Raw genomic sequence first — 25498 nt, 5'->3', positions numbered from 1 at the left:
TTTTCTGAATCAATAAAATCATCTTAGAAGTTGGTTGGCATCTTCTCAGATTTCCCTGCTCCTGTTGGGGCACAAAAATTCTCTTTGGTTCTACTTTACCCCTTGCATGAAGCAATCCTAGTTCCCTTACCTTACCTGATCCTTTCCCCTCTCCCTCCAGCTGATGGCTCCTCTCTGATCCTGCTGGGAGGTTCCTGACTACATTCTCCCGGGTAGTTCAGAAATTTACCCTCACCAGTAGCCCTCACTCTCCAAAACAAAAACCAGACAACTCTTTGTTTGGTACTTTATTAAAAATGCTAAAAATAAAAGAAAAGAAAAGAAAAAAAGAAGCACAAAATGACTCATACACATTCCCCAGACTAACAGGAGGAGTGACTCACCTTCCCTCCTCAGCTTGTATCACTCATGTCTTATGGATTAGGACATGGAATCATGTGTAGGTTTCTCTGCCACTTTCTAGAGCCAGTTAAATTCTAAGATCCCCAGAAGTTTAGTAGTCATAAACGATTATTAAATACTTGGGCATCAAATATGGTAATGAAATGAAAATATGTCTTCCATGAAGACACCGGCTATGACAATGACCAGAGAAGAAAATCCCTGGAATCTTAACATGGTGATTTCTCATTGCTCACCAAGATGTGTGGGTTTCCCTTCGCTGATGATACTCACACGAGCTACTCCTACTGCACATGACAAAAAGAACTCAAGAAGGCAAACTTTCTTTACAAGTTGAAGGTAAAAGAAGCTAGATTGATAATAGTTTCTATAGATTGATTTATCTTTTTGACAAGTTTAAAACATATACTTAAAATATAATTTAGAAAATGCTTAATCTGCTGACTCCAGAGCCTGAAGTGCAGGGTGGGGTGGGGGTGGACAGCTGCCTACTACACCAGCAGAGCAAGACTGCAGACGTGCGGCTCTCCCTCCCACACCCTTCTCTTCAGACACCCAAGGGGTCCCATGCACCCCTGGAATCACACAACTAGTTTCTACAGATTTGAGATATGAGAAATTATAGACACTGGCTTCAGTTATTCAAAAGCAAGAGCTTGGGTTTTTTGATCCTTTAATTAAAGTTCTTGTTCCAAAAAAATGTGTTCAAACACAACCTTTAACAGCTCAATTTCTAAAAATTATTTCATAAAAGGAGGAGAGTGAACAATCCTCTATGTATATGTTCTACAGAACAAATCTTATCACCAATTACTAAAGCAGGGAAGTGCAGCTTGTCAAAAAGGCCTTACTGGAGAGGCGGTGGGGGATGGGGGATGGAGAATATGAAAATGTCATTAAGGATGAGAGCCTAGACACGATAAAAGATGCAGCACTTCAGAGCAGCCCAGCCAAAATGAGAGGTGGCAAAGCTACTTTTTTGTCTGTGAAATTTGCATTTGTTTCATTTCCTTTACCAGTGCCATCTGAGTCCCTCCAAGCCACCTCACTTTCTGTTGTCTCCATTTCAGCCTAAAGACACCCCAATTATGGTGTGCATTCCAGGTATTTCAGTCAGTTTTTTTGGGATGGGATGGGGTGGGGGGACAGAGTTTTGCTCTTGTTGCCCAGGCTGGAGTGCAATGGCGCAATCTGGGCTCACTGCAGCCTCTGCCTCCAGGGTTCAAATGATTCTCCTGCCTCAGCCTCCTGAGTAGCTGGGATTACAGGAGCCTGCCACCACACCCGACTAATTTTATTTATTTATTTATTTATTTTATTTTTAGTAGAGATGGGGTTTCACCACGTTGGCCAGGCTGGTCTCGAACTCCTGACCTCAGGTGATCCACCCACCTCAGCTTCCCAAAGTGATGGGATTACAGGTGTGAGCCACGGAACCTGGCTCGCAGGTATTTCAATCTAAATGTCAGTTCAACAGGAAACATCAATTAAAACAAAAATGGATTTCCCACGACCAATACGAATTCCTGTGGCCACTCTCATCCCATTTCCTATCTACATCCACCAAAAAAAAAAAAAAAAGCAAGGAATAGAGCATACAATCTCTTTTCTTTTATGTTCTCTAAGTAAACCCTGGGTTCTGGTAGGACCCTGTGTCAACATCCTGCTGTCTGAACTCTTATCCTGTTAGGGTAGCCAGATTTTATGCTTTTAAAACACCAACTAGTCCAATGTATAGTTCCGTCTATTAATGGCCACTTTTTTTTTTTTTTTAGAACATCTTAAATTTTTAATCCTTTCTTTACAGGTTACCTAGACCACTTTTAATTAAGAAAACTGTAGAAGTCAGTAACTGCTGCAAGCGAACGCCAGGCGGTGGCACGTCGATTTCCACAGAGTCCTTCTTTGCGAGGTGTCTGAATGTACTACAGGGGGTCGGTCTCTGCTCACACTTGCTGGAATCAATCGTGGCAGATTTTAGTCCACAGGTCGCTTTTCCCCATATTTCTTTGTAAACTCTTCAGCATTCTTACAGAATTTTTTACGGTCTTTAGAGTATTCTTCAGCTAGGTCAGCCCGAAGCGGGTGCTCGGGCTGTGGGTCATTCACCAGTGCTATGAGGGACTGGATTACTTGGTCGGTTTTGGTTGCTGGCTTCCAGTTTTCAGCACTAATTACTGGCAGACAGACCTGCCCCTTTTCGTCGATGTTCGGGTGATAGATCTTTGTTTTAAATGTAATCCTCGGTGGTTTGAATGGGTACTCTGCTGGAAAGTTGATTTCGATTCTGAAGGCCCCCTTATTATACGGAGGGTTGTCAGGAACAATAAGCCCTTGCCAAGTCAATAAATTAGCTTCATCAACCTGGATGTTACGGAAGTTTTCCATTCCACATTTGCGGATTTCTTCAAGCTCCTTCATCAGCCTCCTGCTGGCCGCCATCTTGGATTTGGTGCTGCTCTTTTCCCAGAATGCATCGTGGTAACGGCCACTTTCAATGGTTGCATATGTATACACAAATAACGTTCTGATGTGGCAGTTTGAACTTACGCTGAGCAAAGCAACTTGCCCACTGGTTGATTAGAGTGATCATCCACAATCCTACACATTATAATTCTTTTTTTTTTTTTCCTAGAGCCAGAGTCTCGCTCTGTTGCCGGGGCTGGATTGCAGTGGCGCCATCTCGGCTCACTGCAACCTCCGCCTCCTGGGATCAAGCCATTCTCTTGCCTGGGCCTCCCAAGTGGCTGGGATTACAGGCACGTGCCACCATGCCCAGCTAACTTTTTTTTGTATTTTTAGCAGAGGCGAGGTTTCACCATGTTGGCCTTGCTAGTCTCGAACTCCTGACCTCAAGTGATCCGCCTGCGTTGGTCTCCCAAAGTGCTCAGATTACAGACGTGAGCCACCGCACCCGGCCTTACACATTATAATTCTACCTGCATATTCACCTGCTGCCTGACTGAAGACTGATATTATATCCAGATCAGATTGCTCATCTTGCATTTCACAGCACAAAGTGAGATCCTTGGTGTTTGAATTTTTTTTTCTGAGGAATTTCTATTAATCCAGTTCATGTTCTCAACAGGAAGTAATTCAGACATGGGAAATGATAAAATGTATCAACTGAGAGCCAAAGAAGATAATGAATAGAGGTCAAATATACAAATATACTCATGCAAAGGGATAGAAATAATATATTTTGGGGCATTTTCACAAAAAGTTATCACTTTAGAGTACGAATGTAAATTATACTTGTTTACCTGAATTTTCAGATATAACACTTTGTAGAATATTTAATATATTGAAACCTGTCATTTTAATTATAAAATTGGACTTGAATTTCTGTAGAACAAGTATTATACCCAGAACGACACGAAAACTTCAGTAAGAAGGCAGCAAAACTTATTTAAAAATCACATATTTAAAGGTAAGATTATCTTTTACAATAAATTATTAATGGCATTGCTCAAAATAAGTTACGGAATATGAATGCAAAGTAGTCAGAGTTATTTTTATATTTGCCATAAGAGCTAAGGAGCTTAAAAAGAAAAGTAGTATTAGAACAACAAAAAATGGGACAGCAGTCACTTGGCTTCAATAAGCCTTCTCTGCAATATTCTGTAAGAAAAGAATATACAAGTTGCATTTTTAAAAGTTACCTTGTTGTGGAAGCTTCTGAATTTTGGAAAGGAATGGTTGATTTTGATCAAAGCCTGGAAGAAATACAGACATTTTGAATCAAAATGTGACAGTATATGCAGAGAGCTCTCTAGCTACAGATAATAAAATCACCACCTAAGCACAGGCTGTGTAGACCAGGACTAGGAAAGAAGTCCATCTGGCAGGAAAATAAGTTAGGATTCAGAGAGCAAATAAGATTGCAGCAGATGTCAGGGTACAGAAGATGATTGAATAAGTAAGAATTCAAAATAGTATGTTTATATGACCTGTCTTTCCCAACTAAAAGCTCCATATGGGCAGGGATTGTAATTTTGTCCATTGCTGTATCCCCAGCTTCTGCGCCAGTGTCTGGCTTATAGCTTATAGAAGGTGCTCCATACATTCCCCCTCCCGACCCCTCACTTTTGTGTAAGCCCTGACTCGCATCCATACTTTTTTTTTTTTTTTTTTTTTTTTTGAGGAGTTTCACTCTTGTCTCCCAAGCTAGAGTTCAATGGCGTGATCTCAGCTCACTGCAACCTCCGCCTCCCAGGTTCAAATGATTCTCCTGCCTCAGCCTCCCGAGTAGCTGGGATTACAGGCGCCCACCACCACGCCTGGCTAATTTTTGTATTTTTAGTAGATATGGGGTTTCACCATGTTGGCCACGCTGTTCTCAAACTCCTGACCTCAGGTGACCCACCAGCCTTGGCTTCCCAAAGTGCTGGGATTACAGGCGTGAGCCACTGTGCCTGGCCCTTTCCTTTCCTTTCCTTTCTTTTCTTTTCTTTCTTTCCTTCTTTCCTTCCTTCCTTCCTTCTCTTTCCTTTTTTTTTTTTTTTTTTTTTGACAAGAGTTTCGTTCTTATCACCCAGGCTGGAGTGCAATGGCGCAATCTTGGCTCACTGCAACATCCGCCTCCCAGGTTCAAGCGATTCTCCTGCTTTGGCCTCTGGAGTAGCTGGGATTCCAGGCACGCCCGGCTAATTTTTGTTATTTTTAGCAGAGACGGGTTTCACCATGTTGGCCAGGCTGGTCTCAAACTCCTGACCTCAGGTGATCTGCCCGCCTTGGCCTCCCAAAGTGCTGGGATTACAGGCGTGAAAACCCTGCCCAGCCCATAAATATTTGATAAGTGAATAAACATAAGCTGAAGTTTCAGAAGACAGATTTGTCCAAGGAAATTAAGTCCCACAAGTATGTGAGGAACACCTAAACAGTACTATGTTAAGTGTCTGCATGTAATGCAAAAGTAACTGTTATCCAAGACTCAGTAATATGGCATGAGAATGCATGGCGCTGGGCGGGGAGGAGCGACTGTCTTTGGGAAGAAGGCATTAGAGATGGTATTGAATGGTGAGTGGTAGGAAAGGGAGGGACTGGAGCCCAATGCCAGGCCCTGGGCTTTGTATTCCATTCCCAATCTCACTGAGAACAGGAACTACTTCAAGTGCCTGCCTCACTATGTTTCTAGTAGGTGCTCAATAAATATGCATGAACTGGTAAGTAGACAATTGGGAGCCAAGCAGTGCATCCAATGGAGCTGCAGGATCAGCATGCTGGCCAGGACCAGCCAGGGAATCAGCCAGGGCCTATTTCTTTGTTCTCTGACTCATCTAATTGAACAACTGTGGCCAATCCAGGATGGGCATTGTCAGAGTGTGGTCTGAGAACTCCTCCCCCAGGATTAAACGTTAAAATGTTAACCTTCAGGCCCCATTGAGACTTCTTGAATCAAAATCCTGAGGGAGAGAACAGACACGGGAATGTAAAGCAGGTATCCAAGAATTGGGCACTGTGGCTCATGCCTGTAATCCTAGCACTTTGGGAGGCTGAGGTAGGAGGATTGCTTGAGGCCAGTTCAAGACCAGCCTGGGCAACATAGTGAGACCTGGTATCTACAAATAAAAAATTAAAAATTAGGTGGGCATGGTAGCATACACCTGTAATCCTAGCTACTCGGGAGGCGGGACCGGGAAGGAAGATCACTGAGCCCAGGAGGTTGACGCTGCAGTGAGCTATGATTGACTGCACTCCAGAAACTGAAATCCCAAGAGCAAGAGAAACAACTATTTTGGGTGGTCACTGTGGGCCAGGTACTGTTCATGATGCTTTCACATATAGTAATTTTATTTATTTATTTAATTTTAAATTTGCTGCAAACTCTTGAGCAGACTTACATACAGTAATTTAATATGCAATAATCCACAGAGGTAGTTTGATTATAACTATCTGTGTTTGAGGAAACAAGCTCAGAGATAGTATATAACTTGCTTTACACTGAATGGCAAGTAACTATTGGGGATCCAAATTCCTGAGCTTAATTTCAGAGACCACACACTCTCCTACATCTCATGGCACCTTAGAGGAATGCAGAATCCAGGAAACCAGGACATCACGTTGTGCCTGCCTTCAGGAAATGTACATTCAGCCTCTGTTTGGTTGAATCTGCCTAAATGAATCTCCAGAAATCGAGATTTGAGGTTTTAACATTACATAATTCTAGATCCTAGAGTGTCAAAGTCATCTATGACTTTAATAATCCTAGTAAGACGTCCAAGCACTGGGTGCAGTGGTTTGTCTGAACCAGGACTAATTTTTAGAAAATTCACATGTGCAGAGTGGACAAGTGCCTTAGCAGAGTGAAGGCAGAGGTGGGGGAAGACAGCTGGAGAGGTGCAGACTGTCACCCTCACACCTAACACCGCTGTTGGCTCCCACCAACAGTCCCACCCAGGGTGGCTGGGTCTTCTCATGTTTCAGAGAAGCCTAAAGTCCAGCTTTCCATGTGAAACATAACAATTTCAAAATATCCATAACTAATTCAAAAGTTTAAACTACACCCTGCAGGCCAAACAAACAGGTCTGGAAGACAAGTTCAGGCCCATGGAGCTCCAGCATGCACCCTCTAGTTGGGAACATACAAATCCCAGCTCGCTAAGCTACATAAAGTAACTGGGACATGGTTTAGTTAAAACGGTTTCCATCAGAACCTGTCTGTGCATCTGCTGGCATGAAGGTATATCCCTACCACTATTTCTGGTTTAATTTAGGAAAACATGCATTGCATCATCTTTTGATTTTATGCAAGTGTATCAGATGTGGCCTGAAGGCCAAATTTTTGTAAATTGGGATTGCGTCTTTTTATTGCCCACCTTCCCACCGTAAGGATGCCTAATTCTGGTTTTTGAGTGATCTTTAATGAGCACTGGCCAATTTTAAATGTATGATTCCTTGGCCTTTCAGTTTATTTTATTTTTTTGAGACAAGGTCTGGCTGGAGTGCAGTGGTGCTATCTTGGCTCACTGCAACCTCCACTTCCCAGGCTCAAGCCATCCTCCCGCCTCAGCCTCCCTAATAGCTGGGACTACAGGTGTGCACCACCACGCCCGGCTAATATTGTAATTTTTTAGAGACGGAGTTTCGCTATGTTGCCAAGGCTGCTCTTGAACTCCTGGATCCAAATGATCCCCCTGCCTCAGCCTCCCAAAGTGCTGGGATTATAGGCGTTGAGCCACCACACCCGGCCCTAGTTTATTTTAAAGGAAACTAGAGTAAACTCTCTGGGGGAAGAACCTCCAGTTTAATAACACTCTGTATTGTATCTCCTTTATTGTAATTGTATTTGGAGATTTTCCACATGGAACTTCTCTGTACTGAAGCCTTAAACCTGCTGTGTTTCAGAGCAGAAGTTATCCATGTCTGTCTCTCTCTCTCTGACACACATGCACAAAAACTAGATATGTGATTTACTATATATGACACGATAAACATTCTAAAACAGTAAGTTTAGAACAACAAATTGAGTTTTGTCATTGCTATTATTTAATGATTTTATCATGTTACTTTATGTAGAATGGCTATAATTAATTAGGTTTTGTTGTTGTTTTTAATATCTCCACAGTCTAAATAATAAACCATTTTCCCAATATTGGCATTGCTTTAGAAGAGATTTTCTTATCTATTTTATGGCAGAGTTAAAAAGGTGCCCCTCCCTGTGTCCTAAGTTTTGCAACGTGTGTGCATTTATTACGTGTCATCAAGCGAGGCAGTGCTAAACTAGCAAAGCAGAAATCATCACCAGAGCAAATTAACGCAGTGTCACCCGCTGACCGATGTTAAACGCGGCAGAGACGCACAAGCATCCGTGTGAATGGATTAAAAAGGCACTTACAGGGATGGCCCGCAAAGATCCTAGTTTCAAGACACAACAAAAAGCCTCCAGGAAGTGAAGCCGGCAGGTTCTAATCTCACTTATTTTCATGGCTATGTTTTTTTAATTGTAGTTTTCCACTGTAAAACCAAAGAGCATCAAAGGAGAACAGCCTTTCCCCTCTCCCGGAAGCCTCACGGAGCTGAGTTCCCTGAGCTGCGCGGCCGCGGGTCACGGGGAAGCTGCCCCGCGCGCGGAGCTCCCCGAGCGCCCAGCCCTGCCTGCGCCGCCGCCGCCACCACCGCAGCCACCGCAGCCACCGCCGCCGCCGCGGCCAGGGAGCTGGGCTGAACTAGGCTGAGCCAGGCTGAGCCGAACCGAGCTGGGCTGAGCCGAGCCGGGCAAGGCTGGCCGGGGCTGGCCGGGGCTGGCCGGGGCTGGCCGGGGCTGGCCGGGGCGGGGTGGGCGGGGATGGGCGGGCCTGGGCGGGGCGAGCGTCCGTGGTTATTTATTTATTTAGCGGCTGCAGGAAAGCTCCGTGGCGCTCGCGAAACCCGGAGACGCCTTCCAGGTAGCCCGGCGCTCCCGCCCGTCCAACAGTTCCCGGGCTTGGGAGAAACTAAGGAACTTGCTTCGCCCGCCCGCCGCTCCCCGGGGCCGCGTGCCCACCCGCGGCGCTCGCCCTCCCCGCTCCTCCCCACTTTCTGCCCCCACCTCCGCCCGCCCCACCTTCCCCTTCCCCCGCTTTCCCCTCTCCCACCTCCTCCTTCCCGCCCCCACCTCCACTTTCTCTCCCCTCCCACATCCCCCGTCTGCCCCTTCCCCCTCCTTCCCGCCCCACCTCTCCATGCTCCTCTCCCTCCTCCTCCCCTCCGCTCCTCTACTTTCCACCTCCTCCGCCCTCCCCCACCTGCCCCCCGCTCCCCTCTCCACCCCTCTTTCCCCACTCCGCTCCCCCGGCGGCGGGCGGCTCCCTGGCTGCGGCGTGTACAGATTTGGGCAGAATGTGGTTCCAAGGCTCTCGGTCAAGAATTCAGAGGAGGAAAGTTTGCTGCGGCGCCGCGGCTCACACCACTCCCCGCCCCGGGGACTGTCCTCCAGGCCGGGCTGCGCCGCCGGTGCTTCCCTTCCCGGAGCCTTCGCTCTTCCCCGGGAAGGCCCGGCCTTACATAAGGGCCCGTGCGCACGCCCCAGCCCCGGGGGCAGCGCGCTCTGCTCTGCTCAGTTTAACAAATATTCTGCTCCTGAAACTTAGTACAGATAAAAAGGGCAGCGGTCCGTTTTATTTTAGACAGAAAAATGAGGGCGCAAAAGGGGACTGAGCGGGAGAGAGGCCAGAGAACAAGACAGCAGGTTCGTGTTGGTGGCAGGTGGATGGATAGAAGGTTCCTTGATAGCGGAATTTCCTATTTGGATGCCTGCGCAGAGGGAGGTGGCTGTAAAGATCGGGTAGCCTTGATAACGCCAAGGTGGCCTGGACAACAGAAGCCCGGGGAAGGAAACGGGGCGGGACTTTTGCCGCCAGAAAGGATGATCGCTATCCGCATCCGTAGTGGGACACGCGCCTGAGCGAGGGCGCGTGTAGCGGAGATGGGGTATGGGTCATGTGCAGGGAGCATAATGCCTGCGTCTCCAGCGGCAGGCCTGGCCTACAGCAGGCACACCATAAACAGCTAACACGTGGGCACCGAGCTTAAACTTTGCCAGCTTGGTTGCATTTAATCCTTAGAACAATTGAGCCCTCCTTACTCCCATTTTACACACGGGGAGACAGACCTGGATGGGCTAAGTGACTTGGCCATGACCACACAGCTCTTTGCAGCCGATGAGGACTCAAACCTCAGACTCCAAAACCCATGCTATGGGACAACTTCGTATTTGGGAGGCGTAATACAAAAGGGTTCAGCTTTGGGGCAGAGTGAAGGGACACCGCGTTTGGAGGATAGGCAGGTAGGCTTGCCGCAGGTGGATATGTATGTCCCTACAGTTCTCTCACGCTCACATTTCACCATGGACACAGCGGATCTTTACCCCTCAGGACGTTCCTGAGGCGGGTTCATTAGCCCGAGTTTCTGAAATCCTCTACTTCCTCCACAGTGGGTACTTGAAGAGCTGTCCTCTCTGGTTAACCCAAGTCTCTTTGTGGCTCTTCAGGGAAATTCCCTGTGACCAAACAAGACTGGTATCCATGTGCAGAGTTACTGGACTCCCCAACGGGATTAAAAACAATTCCCCAAATTCCCGTTCTTCTGGGAATTCGTGGGATTCCTGGCCCACACAATATTTTATAAGGGGCCTAACCTGGAGCCTAAGGATGTGGGTGTCCAGGAGTAATGATGATGGGACATTCTTAGTCTAGCGTGAATGTATGTCCCTTTGCTGCTGCTCCCCAGCAACTATGAAACACACCTGATACTGTTAGGCCCCTCCGATAGTTTCTTTTTAAAGGTTTCGAGATCCCACTAAGGATTTTTTTTTTTTTTTGCTTCAGTTGCTATTTTTACTACCACTTAACATCTACACACTCATACGAACCCAGAAGACACCCTAATCCTCCCCAAAAGTGAGAAAGATTTGACATCCCAGCCTGCTAAGGAAGTCAGTGGGAAGCCTGGTTCTCAAATCAAATGTCTACACGTGTTCCCATAGAGCACAGAGAAATCGGCGTTTAAGACGCCGTGTGGTGGGATAATACCTTAGGGTGCTATCTGATAGTTCATTTATTTCTAAACTAGTGTAGCCGCCATATTGATAATTAAATATCCCGTAGGAGCTCTGGGAGGGTCTCCTTGTGTTATCCCTTCTCCATTTTTTTAAGGGTAAAAACTGAAGCCGCCAAAAGGCTTACTATACCACACAACACCCAACCCTTGTTTTGGGGCATGGGGACAGTGGATCTATGGCTCCTCAGGATGCCAACCAAGCGAAGAAGGAAGCCAGCTCTCCTCGACAGCTCCTACAAAGGAAGGACCACAGGGGAGGGGCTTCAGTGGTTCCAGGCAACTGCTTCATTCACAACAGAATGACCATTTTCTCCAGCATGGCCAACTATCCCTAGTCTTTTTGTCACGACAGTCTAGAAGGCAGAAGCTAGAGCCAAGGCTGCTGCTAAGGAATTCCTACTCTTACTGGGGCCTAATGTCAGGCTTTCCTGATATTGTAGAGGGGGCCCTGGAGGATAGTTAGAGACTCTCTTCCTGCTGGGCTCTGAAGAGGAGCACGAGGATCTGGTGAGCAAAGTGAAGCAAAGCTTAGTGCAGTGCCTGCAGCTGACAGCCCAGTTCCCTACTGCATGCAGTTGGCTCAGGGCTGTCCCCCACCTTGGAGCTTCTTGCCACTCACGGGCTACCCTGTACACACTACTTACTGCCCAGGCCTGTCTGCCGCCACAGTACCCTGTGCCAGAGACCTTTCCTGGCCTCTGCTGGATCCCAGGCCTAGTATCATTCCTGGGGACCCCAGAGGCAAGTCCAGGCTATTATGTTCTGGGAAAACAATGGACAGTGTACATGTTTGCCTTTTGACGTAGATAAATGATACCTGGATCCCAAGTCTGGCTCTGGGGCAGGGGAGCTTCAGGCCTGGCTACGGCAGAACACTGAAGGAGGTACTCTGGGTTTTCACCACCTCTTAAATCATCTCAGAGAGAGCGAGCCACTTACTTTCACATGCACACATGCACAAGCTGCCGCTGGCTCTGTCACAAGAAGATGAACTACAAGTAATAAAATCAAGATGAAGTTCTGTGTAAATCTTTCCAGCTTACAAAAATTGTAGAAAGTTGAAGATGAAAGGGATATTAAAGAGCATCTCATTCTACCTCCTCATTTTGCAGCTGTAAGAACCGAGGCCCAGGGAGGGGGACTGGGGAAGCCGCCATCACACAGCTGCTCCGTGGCAGGGGTTGTGCTGACTTTCTGTAGCTGTTGCCATTACACCCGGCATCTTTTGACTTTTGAAAACAGTGAAGGAGAAATCAGTTCTCCCAGCATCTTCACCTCCCACGACGTTTATTGTTTCCAGCTGTTAAAAATTGGCCCTTTAAAAATGAGTCGCCCTGCCAGTCACAGAGGGTCACCGCGGTGGGCAGTGCTGATTTAGAGGGCGGCAGAACAGGGAGGTGATCGGAGGCATAATTGCCAGTCTGCTCCCTGGCACCTGCGGATTTCTGTCATTCAAGTCCCTGGGTGTGTGCCCTCAGCAAATACTAACCCACAGAGTCAATTGCTAACTGCAGTCATCTGTGCATTTGCCCTCTGGGGATGGAAAGCCAGAAGAAATGCCATTTCCTAGTCTAGTTGGCCTTGGATGAGAATATGTTTTTGCCTAATGGAAGCCTTCGGAGAGTGAATAATGTGTATTTAGGACCTACAGTGCTCCCCAGGATGCTGTAAGGGACCTGGTTATAAAGAAAAAAACCTCACAGATAACCATCTTGGCTTTGTCTTTGTCTGAGTTAAGTCCTTTTGGTTGGAAGTAATCAACTTGAGCTGACTTAAGCATTAAGGGACATACAAGAGTACAGCGGTATCTCATGAAGTGCAAGGGCAGATGGCCTCAAGGTAGCCCGAGAAGCTGCTAGGAACCTAGGCAGTCCACCTTCTCCAGCTTTCTTCTCTGCTTCATGTCTCTGCATTCTTCTCTGTGAGTAGCTGGGCGGAGGATAATCCCTCAACAACTATCACATCTACATCTTCTCTCCTCAAGAGATTAGCCAAAGATGAGTGGCTGTCCTCAGTCCAATACCAGATTCCTGGGAAAGGGAATTTGGTTGTCCAGCCTGGGTCAGGTGCACAGCTTGATCCAATCAGGTGTGCCCGGGAGAGGATTCCCTGAGACAGGTACATCTGGGGACACTCATCCTCATAAATGACCGGAGGACAGTTCTCCAGGAAAGAAGAGAGAAGAGCGGAGGTCAGACATTTCAAATGTGTATTATAGGCAACACATTAGTTACTGATACAGAAAAATGGCAATGTCTAAGTAGGGGGCTTGAGAAACAGTTCAAACACTGTAGAGATTTTGATTATTTGCCTAACTTCTGGGATGATAAATTGTCTATTATGGAGCTGTATCTTTGTTTTGTTTTGTTTTGTTTTGAGACAGAGTCTTGCTCTATTGGCAAGGCTGGAGTGCCGTGGCGTGATCTCAGCTCACCACAACCTCCGCCTCCCAGGTTCAAGCAATTCTCCTGCCTCAGCTTCCTGAGTAGCTGAGATTACAGGCGCCCACCACCACCGCCGGCTAATTTTTGTATTTTTAGTAGAGATGGGGTTTCACCATGTTGGCCACGCTAGTCTGGAACTCCTGACCTCAAGTGATCCGCCCTTCTCAGCCTCCCAAAGTGCCAGAATTATAGGCGTGAGTCACCATGCCCTGCCAGAGCTGAGCTGAATCTTTTTTTTGTGTGTGGAGAGGGATGGAGTTTCGCTTTTTCGCCCAGGCTGGAGTGCAATGGCACAATCTTGGCTCACTGCAACCTCCGCCTCCCAGGTCCAAGCGATTCTCGTGCCTCAGCCTCCCCAGTAGCTGGGATTACAGGCATGTGCCACCACACCCGGGTAATTTTTGTATTTTTAGTAGAGACAAAGTTTCACCATGTTGGCCAGGACCTCAAGCGATCCACCCACCTCAGCTTCCCAAAGTGCTGGGATTACAGGCATGAGCCACCGTGCCCAGCCAATCTTTTCATGTAGTAGATTTCTTGCAATGTAACCCCTATCCTCTGGGCTTTGTGTAAAAAGTGCATTCAGACAATCTGAGGAGTGTCTTAATTTTTTATGTGACTATCATATATATTTTCATCCTGTTGAGGTGTGTTTGCTAGGTGGATATTGAACTCAAAATCAAAGTATAATTTTAAACTTGTGTTGAAATATATGTGTATAAGCATATGTGCACAATTACCTATATTGTTAAACACCCAACCTGCTTTCCAAAGGATTTGAAGCAACGTCTGGTAAAAACACAGAAGAAGTATGGCCAAGAGCTGTTAACACCAAAAAAAGTAGTACAGGGCAAGTCGCAAACAGATTGCAGTTGAGGAAAGCTGCAAAGGACTATAATGCCAGGCCTGAAGTGATTGCTAAATGTAGCTCTGAACTTTCTGACATTCAAAGCCAAAAATAGATATATTTTATTATTTAAACAGTGTCTACTCTGAGGTCCTCAAAACGCTTTCAGGGGGTCCACAGATCAAAACCATTTTCATAATAACACCAAGACACTGTTTGCAACTTTCATTGTCATTCTCTTAGGAGTGTACAGTGGAGTTTTCCAGAAGGTACATGCCGTGTTCATCACCACAGATTAAATGCAGAAACAGACATGAGGATCTAGCTGTCTCCTACTAAGCCAGACGTTCAGGACATTTAAAAGTGTAAAACAGTGCCACTCTTCTCACTAACTTTTTTGTTTTGGAAAATATATCTTTCATAAAATATTAATTATGTTGATATATTATGGGTTTGTTATTTTAAATGATAAATAATTTTCTGATTTAATTTCTATGACTGTAAATATTGATGGATATATCCTGTATAAGCAAAAAGTCTTTGGGGTTCTCAACTATTTTTAAGCGTGTAAAGGGGTCATTAGAGAACTGTTCCTCAAGAATATTAGTGTTATTTAAAGAGCTTCTGCACAGAAAAAGAAACTATCAACAGAGTAAACAAACTACAGAATGGGAGAAAATATTTGCAAACTGTGCATCTGACAGGGGGCTAATATCCAGACTCTATAAGGAACTTAATTCAATGAGTAAAAAATAATTAACTTCATTAAAAAGTGGGCAAAGGACATGAACAGACACTTCTCAAAAGAAGACATACAAGCAGCCAACAAACACGAAAAAATGCTCAACATCACTAATCATCAGAGAAATGCAAATTAAAACCACAGGGAGATACCATCTCACTGTAGTCAGAATGGCTATTATTAAAAAGTAAAAAAAAAAAAAAAACAGATGCTGTTGAGGCTGTAGAGAAAATGTAATGCTTATACATTGTTGATGAGAACATAAATTAGTCCAGCCACTGTGGAAAGCAGTTTGGAGATTCTTCAGAGAACTTAGAACTACCATTTGACCCAGCAGTCCCATTACTGGGCACATACCCAAAAGAAAACAAATCTTTCCACCAAAAAGGCACATGTGCTCGTATGTTCACTGCAGCACTATTCACAATAGCAAAGCCATGGAATCAATCTAGGAGTTCATCAATGATGGATTGGATAAAGGAAATGTGGTACACATACATCATGAAATATTGCCCAGCCATAAAAAAGAACGAAATCATGTCCGTTGCAGCAACATGGATGCAGCTGTAAGCTGTTAGCCCAAGTGAATTAATGCAGGAACAGAAAACCAAATCCTGCATTTTCTCACTTATAAGTGGGGGCTAAACATTGAGTACACATGGACATAAAGATGGAAACAACAGACACTGGAGACTACTAGAGGGAGGAGAAAGGGAGGGAGGAGAAAGGGAGGGAGGAGAAAGGGAGGGAGTCAAGGGCTGAAAAACTACCTATTAGGTACCATGCTCACAACCTCAGTGATGGGATTAACTGAATCCCAAACCTCAGTGTCACATAATATACTCATGTAACAAACCTGCATATGTACCCTCTGAATCTAAAATAAAGGTTGAAATTATTTTTTAAAAAAAGAATATAACTATTATTTAATCATCTGTATCAGTCCATTCTCACAATGCTATATATTAATAAAACTCCTTGAGACTGGATAATTTTTAAGGAAAAGAGTTGACTCACAGTTCCCCATGGCTGGGGAGGCCTCAGGAAACTTACAATTATGGTGGAAGGCGAAGCTTGCAAGGCATGTCTTACATGGTAGCGGGAGAGAGAGAGAGAGAGAGCAAGTCAGGGGGTTGGCGGGAAAGTGCCACACTTTTAAACCATCAGATCTCGTGAGAACTCACTATCACACCATAAAGGAAACTGGACCCGTTATCCAGTCACCTACCAGGTCCCTCCCCTGACACATAGGGATTGCAATTCGAGATGAGATTTGGATGGGGACAAGAGCCAAACCATATCATGCATCTGAGATGCTGATTTTGCCCCCCATCCCCCAATTTTTTCCAAAAGACATTGATCTACACTTGATCCCCTACAAAACTGAAAGTATTTTAGGAATAGATGAAGCAGCATTTTTATGCACATATATTCATTTATTCCTCATTCTATCTGCTCAAAACGTATTTATTCAGCACCTTTTTTTTGTTTGTTTGTTTTGTTTTTTGAGACGGAGTCTCGCTCAGTCGCCCACGCTGGAGTGCAGGGGCGCGATCTTGGCTCACTGCAACCTCCACCTCCTGGATTCAAGCAATTCTCTGTCTCAGCCTCCCAAGTAGCTGGGATTACAGGCTCCCACCACCAAGGCCGGCTAATTTTTTTTGTATTTTTAGTAGAGACGGGGTTTCGCCATCTTGGCCAGGCTGGTGTTGAACTCCTGACCTTGTGGTCCACCAGCCTCGGCCTCCCAAAGTGCTGGGATTACAGGTGTGAGCCACCGCACCCGGCCTATTGATCACCTTTTATACATATGCCAGGTATAGTGCTTGACTCTGGGAATAGAGTGAAGGGCAAGGCACACATGAGCCTTGGCCTCATGAAGATTATGATCTGCTTGCAAAGGAACAACAGTATGACTTAAAAATAATATAGGGTCAATGTAAAATTAATCCAGATGGAAACTGCTTTTGTTTGTCTTCACATAAACTACCAGTTTTTTAAAAAACCTGCTACCAGTTTTGCTGAGTCTGAAGGCTTAAGGTCAAGGAATTTCTAAGCAGGAGAACATCATGTGCCAGGTATTGAATTTACTGGTGATGTAAGTTACAGCAGCCCTATTCTCTTATTGTGTTTAAAGGTATGGTATGTTTTGAGAAAATTCAGCCTAGGTAAACAAAAATTCATGTGAGAAAGTATTACATTTGTATTAAAAAATTTTTTTCATTTTGGAAATATTAGACTTATGGAGGGGGTGATCAATAACTTTATTGATTGAATGATTGAGCGGTTCATTGTATATTTAAAACATGATTCAAGGCCGGGCGCGGTGGCTCATGCCTGTAATCCCAGCACTTTGGGAGGCTGAGGTGGGTGGGTCATAAGGTCCGGAGATCGAGACCATCTTGGCTAACACGGTGAAACCCCGTCTCTACTAAAAAATACAAAAAATTAGCTAGGCGTGGTGGCGGGTGCCTGTAGTCCCAGCTACTCGGGAGACTGAGGCAGGAGAATGTTGTGAACCTGGGAGGCGAAGCTTGCAGTGAGCCGAGATCACGCCACTGCACTCCAGCCTGGGTGACAGAGCGAGACTCCATCTCAAAACAAACAAACAAACAAAAAAGAAACAAGATTGAGATGATCCCAGTTGACTCAGTTTATCAGTTACATGTATAATACATTTAGAAAAACAAAACTGTACTGCACAGTTGCAGTAGAAAAGAAGGAAGCATGCTTCCAGGGTGGCTAGTGTCTGCTGCTAGGCAAGCCCCAGAATGGAAGGAAAAGTCTAGAGTCAGTAAAAGAGCAGCGCCAAAGAAAATATGAACTTCAAAGTTTAAGTGGAACTTAATTTCTTTGACAGCATCATTGAGCAGAAGGTCAAGGCAGTGCATATAAATTTCAGTAAGACATTATACAAAAATCTTTTATAGCATTCTTGTTGATTAGCTAATGGAGAGATGTAGGGTAGATCATGGTATAATTAGATTGATTTGCAGCTAGCTGGTTGAACAATCATTTCCCAAAAGTCTTGGTAATGGATCCATTTCAACTTTGAGGGGGTTCTTTATAGGCTTACCACAGGGCTCTAGCTTAAGCCTCACTCAGTACAATATTGTTGTAAGTCATATGCTGGTGAAATCTGCTGTTGACACACAGATAAGAGGAATAGCTTATATATTAAGATGCTAGGACCAGAGTCCAAAAACATTTGAAAAGACTGGAACAATGTGTCAAGTTTAATAAGATAGAGTTTAATAGGATAGCAGTCCACATTCTGGCCCCTAAAAACTCTCTAAACAAGTTCATGATGTTTGGAACATGGCATATTTAAACGACATCAGAATGAGGCAAATATATAAACATATCTAAGTCGGGTCCAGTGGCTCATATATATAGTCCAAGCTACTTGGGAGGCTGAGGCGGCAGGCTTGTTTGAGTGCAGCCTGGGCAACATAGTGAGGCCTCACTTCTTAAAAAAATAAATAAATAAAGGTATCTGTAAGGACTTTGCTATGAGTAGGCCACCACTTGATTTATAGGATGAGGTTTCCTGAAGCTTCTTGATGTCAGTAGGTCTTAGGCCAGGGGACAAGAGGGCAAGGTTGTGGAAGAAACCTGCATAGAAAGAATGGTTTAAGAATGCAATATGCACCCTTGTGGTGGCTCACACCTGTAATCCCAGCACTTTGGGAGGCCAAGGTGGGTGGATCATGAGGTCAGGAGATCAAGACCATCCTGGCTAATTTGGTGAAACCCGTCTCTACTAAAAATACAAAAAATTAGCCGGGCTTGGTGGCAGGCGCCTGTAGTCCCAGCTACTCGGGAGGCTGAGGCAGGAGAATTACTTGAACCTAGGAGGCAGAGGTTGCGATGAGCACCACCACACTCCAGCCTGAGTGACAGAGCAAGACTCCATCTCAAAAAAAAAAAAAAAAAAAAAAAAAGGTGCAATATGCAAAAGAAAACAGCAAACTCAATAAATGACTTTCTAAAATGCAATGAGAGGCCTCAGAATGTATTAACAGAAATATAATGTCCAGAATAAAGGAGGGGATGGTCCTACTTTACTCTCTGCCAGTTAGGCCCCACCTGAATACTGGAGGCAATTCTGAGTGACTACCTTTTACAGAGACTTTGACTAGCTAAATATATACAGAGAACACAGCAATTAAGATGGAAAGGGTCTTGAAATCATGTCATGTCCCTGCTTTCAAAGTGTGACCCTGCTGGCTCCCTCTCAGAGCTCGCTTCCTACCTCTTTCCTCTCACTGTTTCCTCTCCACTGTCTCCATGATGGCCTTGCTGGTATTCCCCAGACATCAAACATTTATCATTGCAAGGCCTTTTTTTTTCTCCCCAGATATTGACATGGCTCTTTCCCTCAGTTCAGGAGAGTTTTCCCGAAAGTCAGATCTTTGTCCAAATGTTATGTCCTCAGTAGGACCTCTCTTACCTCCCAATCTAAAGCAACAGTCTCATTCCCAGTTTCTTTACCCTGCCTTTCCTTCTGTGTATGTATCACTACCTGACATTACATTATAAATGTACCTATTGAACTGTTTATTTTCTGTCTTCCTCAATAGAATATATGTTCCAGGAGGGCTGTGGCTTTGTTTTCCTCTTCCATCCTTCAGCCATCCTAGGTACACAATAAACAACTTTTTTTTTTTTTTTTTTTTTGAAATAGGGTCTCACTTTGTCACCCAGGCTGGAGTGCAGTGGTACGATCTCACCTCTCTGCAGCCTCGACCTCCTGGGCTCAAGCGATTCTCCCACCTCAGCCCCGTAAGTAGCTGGGACTACAGGCATGTGCCACCACGCCTAGCCAATTTTTTATATTTTTTGTAGAGACGGGGTTTCACTATGTTGCCCAAGCTAGTCTAGAACTCCTGAGCTCAAGCGATTTGCCTGCCTCGGCTTCCCAAAGTGCTAGGATTACAGATTACAGGCATAAGCCATGGTGCCCAGTCCTCAGTAAGGATTTTATTATTTATTTATTTATGTATTTAGAGACAGTGTCTTGCTCTGTCACCCAGGCTGGAGTGCAGTGGTGTGACCCTGGCTCACTGCAACCTCTGCCTCCCAGGTTCAAGTGATTCTCCTGCCTCAGCCTCCCGAGTAACTGGGATTACAGGCGTGCACGAGTACGTTCAGCTAATTTTTGTATTTTTTGTAGAGGCAGGGTTTCATCATGTTGGCCAGGCTGGTCTCGAACTCCTGACCTCAAGTGATCCACGTGCCTCGGCCTCCCTAAGTGCTGAGATTACAGGCATGAGCCACCATGCCCAGCCACAATGAGCAATTTTTGATGAACTTAAGGAATAAAACGAGTCCATACTGCAAACCTACAAAAGGAAAGCCTCTAAGAGATTCAAACACGTGGGGGAGCTACTTTGTGGAAGAGGTTTTTCTCCCACATGGCCAGGATAGAATGATGAGTGGGCGCTCAAGGAAAAAAGATTTGAGACTCTCTGGCTCTGTGGGAAAAAAGAAAAAAAAAAAAACCATTTCTAAGAGTTGGAAAGGGTGGGTCCCTTGGGGTGTCCCTGCCACTGGTTGTACTTCCATGGATTTGAGAAAACCACTCGTCAGGGATACTGTTTGGTTTCTGAATTAGATAATACTTAACACTTTTTCCTATTCTAAAATTTTATGAGATTTTCACAGGTTAGGCCACCTCTTTCTTATTAAAAAGTAGTTTTAAAATTTGGTCTGCTGAAGTAATTATCCTATGTGAACACACCTTCAATGTTTTAAATGTGACCATGGATTCAATTTATAGAAACTATGCTCGTTTTCTGAAGCATGGTTTGAACTATGTGAGATTTAGAGGAGGAAGATTTTGGTTTCATGAGAAGTATGTATCACTCTGAGGGCATCTTAAGAATGATCAGGATGTACCTAGTTTTTTTTTAATCTACATAACCAGTGTGCTCACCACCCTTATAAATAGTCATAAATGTTGCTTTGTGGGTATCTTTCTAGATAAGACATTGTGTCTGTTCCAAGGAGAATGATTTTAGCACTCAACAGCTGAGAAAGGAAATGAATTATCCCATTGTAACTACTAGGGCAACTTAGGTAGTCAGTCATACCTTGGTATGAACAGACAGACAAAAGAATAAACAAGATTCTGCTATGTTTTTTCAACGAGGAAGTTTTTCCTCCTTCCCTCCCTCCCTCCCTCCGTCCCTCCCTCCCTTCCTTCCCTCCTTCCTTCCTCCCTCCCTCCCTTCCTTCCTTCTTTCTTTTTTTGAGTCAGAGTGTCACCCAGGTTGGAGTTCAGTGGCGCAATCTCAACTCACTGCAACCTCCGCTTCCCAGGTTCAAGCACTTCTCCTGCCTCAGCCTCCCGAGTAGCTGGGACTACAGCCACGCACCACCACACCTGGCTAGTTTTTTGTATTTTAGTAGAAACAGGGTTTCACCGTGTTGCCCAGGCTGGTCGAGAACTCCTGAGCTCAGGCAATCCACCCACCTCGGCCTGCTAAAGTGCTGGGATTACAGGCGTGAGTCACTGCGCCCAGCGCCCCCCCACCCCGCCCTTTTTTTTTTAATTAAATAGCACTAAATGTTTAATACTAACGCAGATCTTGGAGGAAACTGAACAGGGGTCTGGTGTTTTTATAAAGCAAACAGACAAACAAAATAAGTGTTTGTAGAGGACTCTGTGTTTTTGACTTACAGGAAAAGGGACAGAATATCAGTGCAGAAGGACTCCGGGCAGCGTCCAGCTCAGATCTCCAGCAGTGACTCACTCCCACAGTCCTCAAGCAGGCCAGGAGCTGTGATACCGCCCGAAATGTGTCGTGGGAATTTGTGGTTATTTCTCTGGCGATGTGATGAGATTTTTGCTGCCTAAAAACCCCAGAGGTTAGAACCACATGGCTAGTGTTCTGTTAACCTAGTAAGTGAGAAAAGAAAGTCTTTCCTGGAATTCTGAATTTTAAAAACTTATTTCAAAAAGCAAGCAAAAAAGCCCAAACATAATGTTAGCACATTAAAAACAAGCAAACAACAACAACAACAAAAACCCAACAAAACCTGAGCTACATAAAGGTAGACACGGTGCTATCAGCCAGATACTAGAACAGTTTCATGAGAAAGGAAGGAAAGTATGAGGATGTTTGACACCAGTTTCAAGTGTTACTATTAAATGAAGTGAAAAGGTCCAAAGAAATGCAAACCCGGCAATACCCCTGTTCTAACGAGAGGCAAAGTATGCACTCTTGGTATGAGAGAGGATTTCCCGCTCTGGTGTCTTGTATTTTCAAGTACTGAGCACCAGGAGTCACCTTGTCGCCTGATAACTCATTTCTTCGGTGATGTGGGTAGCCAAGGCAGGGTCTGAGTCCTTGGTCACTACTGAACCCCCGCTACAGGCCTGGCACCCGGGAGATGATCAGTAGGCATTCGTTGAATAAAATAATAGAAGTGACTACTCCTGGCCTGACTTCTGCCTAACAGGCTGCCGTCATTACCCAATAAATGGGCCTCTTTCAAAACAGGACACGTTAGGAAATGGAATTTCCCTAAAAGGAAAAGCCAGTAGGGTGGCAGGCCCCTTTCGCTACGCTGTCTGAGAAGGTGAGAAGGAGAAAGACGGGAAAGGGGAGAAAACTTCCCAGGGTGATGGGTCCTGCACTGCCCTTTGATCTTGGGTTTGAGAAGTGACCCGACTCTCCTGGCCATAAAACCCCAGAAACAAGAGCCAGTAGGTTTGGAGGCCGGCAAGGCATTTCCTCCCCACGTGACGAGGTGGCTCCTCTCCGCGCCCGCCGCAGCGCGCGCAGCTGCCGGCATTTCAAAGGTGAGGACCGGCAGCCTTGTGGCTGGGCCGCCGTGCGCTCGGGGCGCGGGCGGGCAGGGGGCGGTGCCCGCTCCGGCTCTCGCCGCCCCTCCCCTGCCCGTCTCCTCCTCCTCGCGCCTCCATTTGGTGAACTCACAATAGGTTCCCAAGCCAGGAAAGAGACACCTGCCGGTGGCAGGCAGCAATGCGGGGCCCGCGAGCCCTCGCGACACGCAGTCCAGGCCGAGGCCCGCCCGGGAGAACCGAGCAGAGCGGGCCGGGCCGGGACTGCACGCGCTTCTCCTTTGCAAGCCGGTTCTTCATTCAGCTTCCAAGGACACAACGTGATCTCATCTTTGAACGCTTTTCCAAACATCTTACAACAGGCATAGGTTCACGTATGGGGGACCCCAAATGTCCCGCCAGCCTGGCCCCCCACGCTGACCGTTCCCGGAGCTGCTGGGCCAAGAGAACACAAGAGCGTTATATATAACACAAGAGCGTATATATATAACATATGTATATGGCCTGGTGCAGTGGTTCACCCCTGTAATCCCAGCGAACATTTCCCCATCCTCTGCTTTAGGCAATGACCCTATACTAGCGCTTGTGTCTGTGTGTGGTGTGTGTGCTTGTGCGTGTGAGAAAATGTGTGGACTTGAAAGTGACCAGCTATATTAGCAGTCACAGTGAGAGAAGCAAGCGTCAGATGAGAACACAGGAGAGGGGAGAGAAGAAAAAGGAAGGAAGGAAGGAGGTAAGGAGGGAGGGAAGGAGGAAGGAAGGAAGGAAAGAAAGAAAAGGGAAGGAAAGAAAGAAAACAAAATGCAGTAAGAACGCCGTAAGGACAACTTCTATGAGCTGGGACCCTGGGAGCCCAGTTTGGTTGGAAAGGCAGGACTAACCTCATAATTATAATCACTGACTTTCATTGCCACCGAGTACTAGAAGAAAGAGCTCCATGAAGGCTGGAGAAGCAAAGTCTTCTGGACTTTACAGGCTAACTGGTCTAGGGGTAGTGTCTGCAAAATGGGGTCACCTGGGAGAGAGGAAAGTTTAAAGGATGGCCCAGTTCACTGAGGAAGTAAGTGTGGTGAGAGAAGATCAGACAGACTAGGGGAGGACAAAAATTCCAAAAGCATACAGGGAATTGCCAGTCAGAGAGGGAAGAAAACTAAGATAGTGCAGACTCACTGAGGCACAGAGAAGTGAGATTTCAGAAAGAACTAGTGGAGAGAGCTGGCCTTGGGCAGTGTTTTCCAAACCATTAGAGGGCTGTGAACCAATATGGTTATGAAACCAGCACTTGAAAGCATAATAGAAAATGTCAGAGAGGGCTGGGCACAGTGGCTCATGTCTGTAATCCCAGCACTTTGGGAGGCTGGAGACCAGCCTGGGCAACATAATGAGACTCTGTCTCTTTTTATGTATTTATTTATTTTGAGACATATTCTCACTCTGTTGCCCAGACTGCAGTACAATGGCATGATCTCGGCTCACTGCAACCTCTGCTGCCCAGGTTCAAGTGATTCTCCTGCCTCCGCCTACCGAGTAGCTGGGATTACAGGCACCTGCCACAGCTAATTTTTGTAGTTTTAGTAGAGACCGGTTTCATCATCTTGCTCAGGCTGGTCTTGAACTCCTGACTTTGTGATCCACCCGCCTCAGCCTCCCAGAGTGCTGGGATTACAGGGGTGAGCCACCGTGCCTGGCCTTCTGTCATATATATATACACACACACACATACACACACACACATATATACACACACTCACACACACACATATGTATATATATGGCCGGGTACGGTGGCTCAGCCCTGTAATCCCAGCACTTTGGGAGGCTGAGGCGGGCAGATTGCTTGAGGTCAAGAGTTCGAGATCAGCCTGGGCAACATGGAAAACCCTGTCTCTACTAAAATTACAAAAATTAGCTGGACATGGTGGCGTCTGCCTATAGTCCCAGTTACTCAGGAGGCTAAGGTAGGAGAATCACTTGAACCCAGGAGGTGGAGGTTGCAATGAGCCAAGAGTGCACCACTGCACTCCAGCCTGGGTGACAGAGTGAGACCCTGTCTAAAAAACACACACACACAAAAAAAAACCAAAAAAGAAAATGCCAGAATGTATCTCACATAACAAAGGTAGTTTCCAGAAACTTCTGTTTAAGATATATATTTGGGGGGGAGGGGTGCACAATATCATCTCTGTGACGTTCTTAAAAAAAAAAAAAGCATAACCTCAGTCCAATCATGAAAAAACATCATACAAACCAAAATGGAGGGACACTTGACAAAACACCTCTTCAAAAGTGTCAAGGTCATGAAAGTCAGGGAAAGGCTGAGGAAAAGTCAGAGACTACAGGAGACTAAAGAGACAGGACAGTTGAATGTCATGCAGGGTCCTGAATAGGACCCTGGAACAGAAAAGGGGTATCAGTGGCAAGCTGGTATCTTCAGCTTCGTTGATGGTACCGTACCGATGTTGATTTCCTGATTATGACAATTGTACTACGGTTACATAAGTTGTTAATAGTAGGGGAAGCTGGATGAGGGATATATAAAAATTTCCTGGACTCTTGTTGCAACTTTTCTGCAAGTCTAAAATTAGTTCAAAATAAAAAATGTGTTTTTGTATGTGTGAACAACAGGGGGCTCGTGATGTAGAATATGTTTCTTATAATGGGCTGTGGTGGAAAATGTTCACAAGCCACGTCCCTTGGGTGTGGAAGGTGTC

At 45.6% G+C, this 25498-nt stretch overlaps 1 protein-coding gene and 2 long non-coding RNA genes across 3 annotated transcripts; 1 reads left to right on the top strand and 2 right to left on the bottom strand.

The window, feature by feature from the left end:
* Positions 1–2379: 2379 nt before the first annotated feature.
* Positions 2380–2844, bottom strand: UBE2L5 (ubiquitin-conjugating enzyme E2 L3). Its single transcript, NM_001168908.1, has one exon. The coding sequence runs from the start codon at positions 2842–2844 to the stop codon at positions 2380–2382; it is 465 nt and encodes a 154-aa protein (NP_001162379.1).
* Positions 2845–3228: 384 nt separating this feature from the next.
* On the bottom strand, positions 3229–8646 carry LOC110741669. The gene is made up of 3 exons (XR_002518266.2): positions 8240–8646; positions 4065–4118; positions 3229–3528 (listed from the first exon to the last, which is right to left on the bottom strand). It is a non-coding gene; the product is annotated as an uncharacterized LOC110741669 (long non-coding RNA).
* An 11073-nt stretch (positions 8647–19719) lies between these two features.
* On the top strand, positions 19720–21857 carry LOC110741670. The gene is made up of 2 exons (XR_002518267.1): positions 19720–19759; positions 21662–21857. It is a non-coding gene; the product is annotated as an uncharacterized LOC110741670 (long non-coding RNA).
* Positions 21858–25498: the final 3641 nt, after the last annotated feature.

Source organism: Papio anubis, chromosome 15 (genome assembly GCF_008728515.1).
Source record: "Papio anubis isolate 15944 chromosome 15, Panubis1.0, whole genome shotgun sequence".
Classification (NCBI taxonomy): domain Eukaryota; kingdom Metazoa; phylum Chordata; class Mammalia; order Primates; family Cercopithecidae; genus Papio; species Papio anubis.
The sequence above is the reverse complement of the archived record's forward strand: the minus strand, read 5'-3'. Positions and strand labels throughout refer to the sequence as shown.

What these genes read in the sequence shown, in the direction of transcription:
- UBE2L5 (NM_001168908.1), bottom strand. Translation starts at nt 2,844, where the DNA reads ATGGCGGCCAGCAGGAGGCTGATGAAGGAGCTTGAAGAAATCCGCAAA.